Below are 9,378 nucleotides of genomic sequence, written 5' to 3'. Positions count from 1 at the left end.
TGGTTATTCAGTTGAGATGAAGTCAGTAGAGAATGGATGCATGTGCTGTGCGGGCGTCCATCAGGTTTGTAGCACGCATGACCGGCTGAGTAGCTGTTAGGAGGCGAGGAACTACCTCAGAAGAGTGGCGCCGGCTGAGAGGTGTAGAGCCCCGGATTGCTGCGGTAATGGTCGACGTGAGGGGACGACACAGTCACACGACCTCACCTCACACCCTGCTTTCCGTTGCCTCTCCACAAATGACTCCACGGCTTCGCTGGGATGACCCGGTCGGCAGAGCTGTATATGTAGAGCTGAGGGCAATTTGGTTGGTTCGCGGACAGAAGCTCCATAACACCAGACTGCCTCCATGAAAACAAAATGTTGATTAACTGGACCATGTAGTGATGTACTGCATTTAGGACATGACCTGTGACATTGTTATACTATTTCCAGCAGAATAGGTAGTTTCCAATCATTTATGACCGAACGCCAGTCAAATCATGAGCAAAGTTTTAAATAGCGCGCTAAGCATCTTAGCGGCAGACCTCTTCCAAATGCTATAGCGTGCTATAGCGGAGCTATAGCGCGCTATTTAAAATGTTTGTTCATTTGTTTGGACCAAAGTCTCTTAGCGCAAGACCTTTTGTAAACGCTATAGCGCGCTATAGCGGAGCTATAGCGGGCTATTTAAAACAGTGATCATGAGCCATTCCATGTTATACAATGGAGAATGGACACCAATAACCTGATGAAGCTTCCTGTCAACGCACAGATATGTTGACTAACAGCACCATGTCACAGCTTCCTGAATTTACCACAGATTGTGTGGCTTTCTTGCACTATTTCTGTAATATAGATAATTTCTTATATTTTTGGTATCAAAAGTCAGTTACATCATAAACCATGATCGATGAAAACGAGAGAACTGATGCAATCACCTACAAACAATGAACTCTTCTACAAGTCAGATGCTAGACCAACAGATTCATTGAAAAGGCATAGAGAATTTGGACGTGTCCACATGGCTTAAAATGCATCGTCGAGCCTGTTGGGCGCACGGATGCAAACAGACAATCATCTCCGCCTGGCCAACCCAAACGGATAAAAACCGGACAAAATGGACGCCCGTTTGGGTCACCGTGTTGGAGTTGCCCTTAGTAATTTGATGCGAAAACCCCATCTTAAGAAAGGCATGCAGAGCAGCTCCAAGTGTTGGTTTAATTAGCACGCTAATTCTTGCCGTACGTCGTGGTAGAGTAAAGCAAGATTCGGCTAAAAAAAAGTTTATCAGCTTGCCCGCGGTGCTCTAAAAGTGAAAGATTATGTTCTAAAAGTGAAAGCACTGATTAGTGATAACCTCTCCTCGGGAGCACACCACATTCTTGCCGTGCTCCTTTCTCGGATTCCTTCTTCCATCAGGATTTACATATACTCCGCTCCAGCGTTTTGATTTTCGTTTTGTGATTTTTCTCGCCCTAGGCCGAGATGGCCGAATTTCGGTCGTTTTTAAAAATTTCGGCTGAAATTTGATTAAAATTTGACCAAAATTTCTCAAATTTGACCAATTTCGGCGGAAGATAGATTTCGCCCTAGGCCGAGATGGCCGAAATTCGGCCGAAATCCATTTTTTACGGCCGAAATTCAAAACCCTGCTCCGCTCTGCTCTGTCACCAAACACGAAACAAGAAACAATCCAAAGCCAAAAACCATGCCCTCCTAAACCACCCCTGTTCCTGTTGTCTTCCATCCCACTCATCTCTCATCCATCAAGAAGCAAGAAACAATCCAAAGCCAAACACTTTATCCTCCTAAACCACACACCTGCTGTTTTTTTTCCATCCAATCATAAAGAAGAGAGAGACCCGGAGACAACGAGTAGGGTCGCGACTAATGGCCGAGTCGGCCGTTAGCATCGTGCTCGGCAATGTCAACGCACTTGCAGTTCGGGAGACCACAATGTTGTGTTGTGTCACCCTGGAAGTGGAGCTCCTGAAGGACGAGCTCAAGCGGCTGCGAGGCTTCCTTAGAGACGCCGACAACAAATGGAGGCGGGGAGATGAAAGTACTGCTGTCTTGGTCGGCCAGATCAGAGAAGTGGCGTATGATGCTGACAATGCCATCGAAGCCGCTGAGTACATGCAGAAGAGAAACAGATTGAAGAAGGGGTTCATGGGTACCATTTCAAGGTATGCTCGCCTACCAAGTGATTTGACTAACCTTCACAAAGTTGGTGTTGAGATCCAACGCATCAAAAGGAAGATTTCTGATATATTTGAAAGTGCAAACCGTCTTAAAATAGTTGATTTGGGGAATACCTCAACAGAAAATCTTCAAGTTGATGGTGAACTCCCACAAGAGTATGGGCCTATGCACCAGAACTTTGAAGATGTTGTCATGGTTGGTTTTGAGGATGATTACCAGGAAATAGTGGGGAAACTACTTGATAAAGGGGACAGTCTTAGTGTTGTCTCCCTAGTTGCCATGGGTGGGGCGGGGAAAACAACACTTGCTAGAAAATTCTACACTTCAACTAGTGCCAAACAACATTTTGAGATAGTTTCTTGGGTGACGGTGTCTCAGAAGTACAAAGGAATTGATTTACTAAAAGATATTCTGAAACAAATCACTGGAAGCACATTTAGGTCAGCTGATCAAATGCAAGAGTATGAGGTGGCAAAGATGATTCATGATTTTCTATCCCAAAAAAGGTACTTAGTAGTTCTTGATGATGTGTGGGAAACAGATACATGGGAAATATTAAACAGAACAACTAGAGCCTTTCCAGATGCAGAAAATGGTAGCAGAATACTTATAACCACACGAAAAGAAGATGTTGCAAATCATGTTCAAATGCCAACCCATGTTCATCCTTTGAAGAAGCTAGATGAGCAGAAAAGCTGGGAACTTTTTAGTAGCAAAGCCTTACCATCATACAAGAGGTCTGTCATACATGATGTGGATGAGTTTGAAAAACTTGGGAGAAAGCTTGCAAGGAAATGTGGTGGATTACCACTTGAACTTGCAGTATTGGGGGGTTACCTATCAAAGAATTTAAATGCACAAACATGGTCTGATATACTATTGGATTGGCCATCGACCAAAAATGAGCAGATGATGCGAAACATGCTAGCTCGCAGTTATTGGGACTTGCCAAATCATTATTTAAGATCTTGCTTCCTCTATATTGCTGCTTTTCCGGAGGACTCCATGGTATATGTGTCAGATCTTACCCAATTATGGATAGCAGAAAGCTTCATTCCACACATACCAAATCATACACTAGAAGAAACAGCATATAAGTATGTAACTGAGCTGGTCGAGAGAAGCTTGGTACATGCTGTTGAAACAAGCATGGGAGGTGGAAGGATTGCGATAATAAGGATTCATGATATCTTACATGACTGGTGCAAGGAAGAAGCAAGACAAGATGGCTTTCTTGATGGAGTGGATAAAACTACTGGTTAGGGCTTCGTTTCTTATCTCTTATATATTACTATATAGTTTCATTTTCTATTTTAATATATGTCTGTATATATGGGTAGCTTCTTCCTGACATATCGTCCACTCTAAAAACAATTACAGGACGAGCTGGTGCACAATTATCATCGGCTAACTTGGCATCCTATCGTTCTACTTTTCAAAGTTTGAGTAATGTGATCTTACCTGGAGCACCTAATGTCAGAACTCTGTTTGGCTTTCAACTTGAATCAGTATCCCTTCCTAGGTTGAGGTTCCTAAGAGTTCTTTACATTGAAGGCTCAACATTGAGAGATTTCTCCACAGTGATTGGTGGCTGCATTCACCTAAGATACCTTAAGTTGCATTGCTGTGGAGGTGTAATGCTACCTTCTTCAATAGGCCAGCTCCTTTACTTGCAGACTATTGATCTAAGAGACACAAAACTGGACTCACAAGTACCACAGTCCCTCTGGGAGATCCCTACTCTAAGGCATGTTTACCTCACCGATGGGTTTTCTCCACCACCGCCTGCAAGGAGTGTGCGGCAGCAACATAAAGAGCTCCAGACCTTGTTTTGGGATGTTTCAGATGTTGGCAGTGAATGCTGCTACCATGACATGGAGATTTTATTGGGCCAGATGGGTCAACTAACGACATTATTTTTGGTGATGTCCCCCATGCCCTCCGAGGTGTTTAACATACTTGCACACATGCCTCACCTTGTTGATATTTCTCTCAGCAACTTTGGTGTGCTCGATAAGTTGCCTGCTGAGCTCCCACGGGGTGTCAAGCGTCTTCGTCTCTGTGCCCATGTCATTAAACAAGACCCGATGCCGATCCTGGAGAAGCTTCATTATCTTGTGGTGCTAGACTTGTCGGGGTACGAAGGTCAAACGATGTTCTGCTCTGCCCAAGGGTTTCCTCGGCTGCAAGAGTTAAAACTTGTTGGTTTTTCAACTGATGATTGGAGGATCGAGGTAGGAGCAATGCCAAAGCTTTCCGACCTGACGCTTCGGGAATGCAATCGCAAGCTCCCCGAGGGGTTTCTACACCTTCCGTCCCTCAATCACCTGATGTTGTACAGAATGCCCCAGATTTCCGAAGATGACAACACACTAAAGGAGCTCGAACGGAAAGGATGTCAGGTACATACTTATATTGCTTAAGCTTAATCAAATTGCTCTCTCCTTGCATTTAATTTGCTACCTGTAGACGTGCATATGTCTATCTGTGCACAAGTTAATTAGTTTTATTCTTTGATGAAACAAAAAGTAAATTAGCTTCAAATAATGACTTGCATCAATCTATATATGCTGCACTGCAGCAAATAAATGCTAATGTTTTTTTGCTATAGTCTTCATTGATGTTAATTAGCAGTACCACAAGATCAACATTCAACTAAGTTATTTCTTATGAATGATTTTTGCACAGGTGGAATCTTTATGAGACAGGCGAAATCAAAGAATATTTCTCCAGGATGGATCGATGAACACTGCACATCCTTCCAAGTTCCAACTGCATGTTGTGTGATGTATTCGAACAATAATAAAATGCTTCGTCATCGAGGCGATGCAATGAGTGATGAGTGTGTGTGTGTTTCTTTTTCTGATATATGTACTGTGGCTTTGCCTGTTCATGTATTGTGTATTACCTGATTTGTGCTGTACTATTGTATATTACCTGGTTTTTCTCTCTTTTCACAATCAATGAACAATGGCTTCTCTTGATTCAAGTTTGTATAGCTAACTGTTATTGTGTGCATCAAAATTACCTGTGCATGCATCAGATGTAATTTTGTTTATCAGATTTGGTATACACCAGCATCATTTGATCCATTGCACTTGCTGCTGCAAACCACCAGGAAATTACCTCCCTGATTGCTTAATCCGATCCTTTTAAAACCTTCGGTCAAGCACAACAGCAGACGTCTGAATATTTCCTTTGACAGTAAGAATTCTGAATGTTGGGTACATCAGAAACAGCTTCTTGTCATGTGAACATAGCTTTGTTCAGTAGCCACAAGAAATTTGCATGATCACAGCCCGAACCCCACACAGAGAGACAGTAACCAGTCGTCAGAGTATGCACAAAGAAACCAGCACATCTCCCATCCACACAAATAAACCGTCTGTGCACTGGAACCAACAGCAAGCCAACCACAATTTTGTTTTGCTTTTCTTCTCACGTTTTTTTACAGTTGTGCCTCCTAACATAAACCCACAAGCGAACCAACAAGGAACGAGTAAATTGGGTCAGATGTATAATTAGCCGATGTATAATCCTGGTACATTTCAATGGATCACCAGGAAAAAATATGGTGGTATTCATGCAGAAACACCCTATGCAGACGGTGACGGTGACGACAAATCATCACGGCGGGCCAGCACACAGTCCTCCAAGAAGTTGGTCAGCTGAGAGGTGTAGAGCCCCGGATTGCTGCGGTAATGGTCAACGTGAGGGGACGACACAAAGTCACACGACCTCACCTCACACCCTGCTTTTCGTTGCCTCTCCACAAATGACTCCACTGACTTTGCCGGGATGACCCGGTCGGCAGAGCTGTATATGTACAGCTGAGGGCAGTTTGGTTGGTTTGAGGACAGAAGCTCCATAACACCAGACAGCCTCCTGTAAGTAAAAATATATGAAATGTTGATTAACTGAACCATGTAGTCATGTAATGCTGCATTTAGGACATGATATATGACATCATTACACTATTTCTATAATAGGTAATTCCTTATTATTTGTGATCAAATGTCAGGTTTAACATTAGGCATGCCATTTTGGGAAACAGAAGTACTGGTGAATCACATGCATGGTTTTTACTGAATGTGCAACAGATGCTATGGCATTCGTACACCCTCTGTAACAGGTCTTTTGTTATCAAAGCTCTGTTACAACATGAGCCATGGCATTTGGCAAGATATAATCGATGATGACAGGAACACTGATGACTCATCAAACAAACAATGAACTCTTCTATGAGTAAGATGCCATGCCTCACATTTAAAAACGGATCTACTGAAAAAGCTTAGAGAATTTGGATATTGTCCAAAAGGCTGAAAATGCAGAACTCCTACTCCTGCATATGTGGATGAGCTGCATACCTATTTACGGCCGGATAGTTCAGAACAAGATCAAAAAACTTCTCCAATGCAGATAGTAGAACCGCCTCGGTAGCTGCTGGTCTGATATCTTTCTGAGACTCCACAACTACGACGTCAGACCTTGTATTTGGTGCAGCTCCTTTCGTCGCCACACTGTGTTTCTTCATGATAGCAGCTGAGAAACCTAGAGCCCACACCTAAGTTCAGAAAAAGAGAACAACAATTAAATAACAATGTTTATGTTCGAACAAACCGTTGTCCTGCGTGTTGTTCAAAAATAATAATTGAGGAACAGAGTAAATGACAGATATGCAAATGAAGAAGGATAAAACACAACTGACGACACATTCGTTCGGCATAAACAACAAAATTTGGATGTCCAGAATTTACAAAGAGGATTCTTTTTATAGGATTTCCAGTAACCACATAATACCATTCACGTGAGGTTAGCTAGAGTTTTTACTTGAGAGTCCGGGACAGCAACAGGCGCTGAATCGATTATGGAACCCTTGATTTTCTCCACTGCTGAAGGATCCTGCCGCTGCAGGTTCTCCAGTATCACACCATAGCTACACAAGGAGCAGCACAAAGCAGTAGTAAGCTCAAAATCCCAAGGTTTCAGTAAATTCTTGATGCAAGAAATCCAAACAAAGTGCACATACCAAAGCCAGCCAGTGTTACTGAAAGTGTGGAAAACAATCTTCTTCCCATCCTCCTCCCTGACCCAATCACCAAGATGTTCCGAGAGCATCTCCACATTCTTCTCAGCCTTCCCTCCGACATTGTAGCTGACAATGTCGGACATGGGGAGGGTGAAGGTGACGGCGTGGAACCCCCTGGAGGTGTACCAATCGGCATATCTCTTCAGATGCTTCTGCTTCGAGCCCAGCCAGCCGAGCAAAACCACCACCGTCTGGGACCTGTCAGGCGAGCCGCCGCACGCCCTCGGGTCCGGCAGGTGCCAGCGGTACAGAACATCCGAGGAGGAGGAAGGGATGGCCGGTAACGCCGCCTCTTGTTCCGGTGAGGTCTTGGCGAACTTGGCGTACTGGTAGACGGTCTGGATGACCGGCAGGGACGCGACGGGCGCCTTAGCCGGGTAGAAGGCCTGGAGGTTCCGTGGGAAGAACTGCAGACCGGACAGCGGCGGGGCTGAAGGAGCTGTGGTGGCCTCTGGTTTGTTGGCAGGGAGCGAGAGTACGTCTTCGGGGAGCCTGTGGTGGTGGGAGAATTTGTCGGGCAGCTCGATGGAGGAGACGGCGGCGAAGGCGGCCACCGCCATGGCGGAGAGGGGCCGGTGGAAGGATGCCATATCCCTTTTGGTGCCTCTCAGCAATCAATCAATCAGATTCTGCCAATGAGTAGGAGGAGGGGGAGCTGGTGTCTGTTATCTACTTGTCCTTCCTTCCCCTGCTGCCCTGAGTCATCATATAAGAAGAAGAAAAGCAATGACAGAGAATGAGATTTGGGTGTCGGTCCTGTCACGCAGACAGGCGGTTGGCATAAATCAAGTTGAATTGAAGTGGATTCAAGCAGCGCTGGAAATAGGGAGGAAACATGTGTGCCACGAGATTTGTGTGCCCCAACAAACCCGGACCGTGTGTGGTGTCCTAACGTCTTTGTCAGGGTCAACACAAAGACACATGATGTATAATACAGTAAGAAAGAAAAAGATTGGGAATTTGTTTGTTGCCGCTTACCTCGTTGGTCCTGCGTGGCCGGAGAAGTTGGGGGCGGCGGAATTGTGGGCGTGGACGGCAGCCGGTGCCTGCCCGCCTGCTTCCTTGCTCCTGCAGCCAAATAATTTTGAAAAGAGAAAAACAATTACAGGTGTATCTGAGTGAGGAAATCGTGAAATAAAAGGTGTAATCTGACTGGTCTGCCTCGTGGCATCCACAGCCACAAGGAGGAGGTGGGGTTCGCAGAAGAGGAAAACAATCTTTTTTATGTTGGTTGATGAAGAGGACGGTGACAGCGATGGATGGGTGGATTTGCGTGCGTACGCGGCCCGCGCTGGCGTCAACGTTGCTTGGAGGGATTGCGGGAAAGAAAGAAACACGCTTTGGCTTTTGCTTGCTCCGCCATTGCTGGATTGCTGGAACAGGGGAGGGGAAATCTCCATCTTTTTCCAGGAAAGCTGGAGGAACAAGAAGAAGAAGCCAGATTTCTTTCTTCCGGGAAGTGGAAGCGGGGGATTCGAGCGGCGGCGGGAACCAAATCGAAACCATGGAAAACACCGAGAGGGAGGAGATTCGGCCGATTCCGGCGAGGAGATGGGACCCAACCCAAACCAAAGCACAAGGATGCGGTGATGGGGGGAGGAGGAGGAACGTACCAGGGAGGGAGCGGTGGAGGCAAGGAAGGAAGGGGATGAATCTGGCTGCCTTCTTCTTGTGGGATATAGAGGGAGCCAGCGAGCAATCTGGGAAGGGAAGGCGAGGAGATAAAAATAGGCGGCCGAGTTTGAAGCGAAGCGAAGGGATTTGGGGGCGGCGGCGGCCAAGTTTGAAGGGAATCGAGGGAGGGAGGGAGGGCGACGGCGCCGTCGCTGCCCGGCTGGCTGCTGCCCGGACCTCTGCCCCCTCCTCTGACTCTGGGCTGCGCGTTCCTTCCAAGTTGAATGGCATCGAATGGGGGTCCGTCTTTCTTTCCTCTCCCAAACAAATATCCCACGGTTTCTCAAAAAAAAAAAAAATATCCCACGGAATATGCCATCCGCCTTCCTTCCTTCCTGGACCCAAACCGTGCACCGGCCTATCTCTCTATCCATCCGTCCGTTCGTCCGTCCCTCGGTATGGCTAATTTCCTTTTCTTTTTCTCTTTCAAT

The 9,378-nt window shown here is 45.8% G+C and overlaps 2 protein-coding genes across 4 annotated transcripts; one reads left to right on the top strand and one right to left on the bottom strand.

The window, feature by feature from the left end:
- Nucleotides 1-1,778: 1,778 nt before the first annotated feature.
- On the top strand, nucleotides 1,779-5,263 carry LOC123149885 (putative disease resistance protein At1g50180). 2 transcript variants are annotated; one of them, XM_044569659.1, is made up of 3 exons: nucleotides 1,779-3,442; nucleotides 3,565-4,586; nucleotides 4,873-5,263. In XM_044569659.1, exons 1-3 carry the CDS (start codon nucleotides 1,873-1,875, stop codon nucleotides 4,885-4,887), a joined length of 2,607 nt encoding a protein of 868 aa, XP_044425594.1. In that variant the 5' UTR covers nucleotides 1,779-1,872; the 3' UTR covers nucleotides 4,888-5,263. The 2 variants fall into 2 exon arrangements, with proteins under 2 accessions (XP_044425594.1, XP_044425593.1); XM_044569658.1 differs by lacking the exon at nucleotides 4,873-5,263 and having other exon boundaries at nucleotides 3,565-4,658.
- Nucleotides 5,264-5,584: 321 nt separating this feature from the next.
- On the bottom strand, nucleotides 5,585-9,167 carry LOC123149887 (transmembrane protein 53). Of its 2 annotated transcripts, XM_044569660.1 has the most exons (6): nucleotides 8,887-9,167; nucleotides 8,252-8,341; nucleotides 7,214-7,969; nucleotides 7,015-7,120; nucleotides 6,552-6,748; nucleotides 5,585-6,069 (listed from the first exon to the last, which is right to left on the bottom strand). In XM_044569660.1, exons 3-6 carry the CDS (start codon nucleotides 7,861-7,863, stop codon nucleotides 5,781-5,783), a joined length of 1,242 nt encoding a protein of 413 aa, XP_044425595.1. In that variant the 5' UTR covers nucleotides 7,864-7,969; nucleotides 8,252-8,341; nucleotides 8,887-9,167; the 3' UTR covers nucleotides 5,585-5,780. The 2 variants fall into 2 exon arrangements, with proteins under 2 accessions (XP_044425595.1, XP_044425596.1); XM_044569661.1 differs by lacking the exon at nucleotides 8,887-9,167 and having other exon boundaries at nucleotides 8,252-8,494.
- Nucleotides 9,168-9,378: the final 211 nt, after the last annotated feature.

Source organism: Triticum aestivum, chromosome 7A, assembly GCF_018294505.1.
Source record: "Triticum aestivum cultivar Chinese Spring chromosome 7A, IWGSC CS RefSeq v2.1, whole genome shotgun sequence".
Classification (NCBI taxonomy): Eukaryota; Viridiplantae; Streptophyta; class Magnoliopsida; order Poales; family Poaceae; genus Triticum; species Triticum aestivum.
This window is presented reverse-complemented; position numbering and strand designations above follow the sequence as displayed.

Excerpts from the sequence above, each read along its gene's own strand:
- LOC123149887 (XM_044569660.1), bottom strand. The coding sequence starts at position 7,863 with ATGGCATCCTTCCACCGGCCCCTCTCCGCCATGGCGGTGGCCGCCTTC. Across the intron at positions 7,121-7,213 it reads AGTAACACTGGCTGGCTTTG|CTATGGTGTGATACTGGAGA; the intron begins GTATGTGCACTT and ends CTCCTTGTGTAG. Across the intron at positions 6,070-6,551 it reads AACTATCCGGCCGTAAATAG|GAGGCTGTCTGGTGTTATGG; the intron begins GTATGCAGCTCA and ends TTTTACTTACAG.
- LOC123149885 (XM_044569658.1), top strand. The coding sequence starts at position 1,873 with ATGGCCGAGTCGGCCGTTAGCATCGTGCTCGGCAATGTCAACGCACTT. Across the intron at positions 3,443-3,564 it reads TGGAGTGGATAAAACTACTG|GACGAGCTGGTGCACAATTA; the intron begins GTTAGGGCTTCG and ends AAACAATTACAG.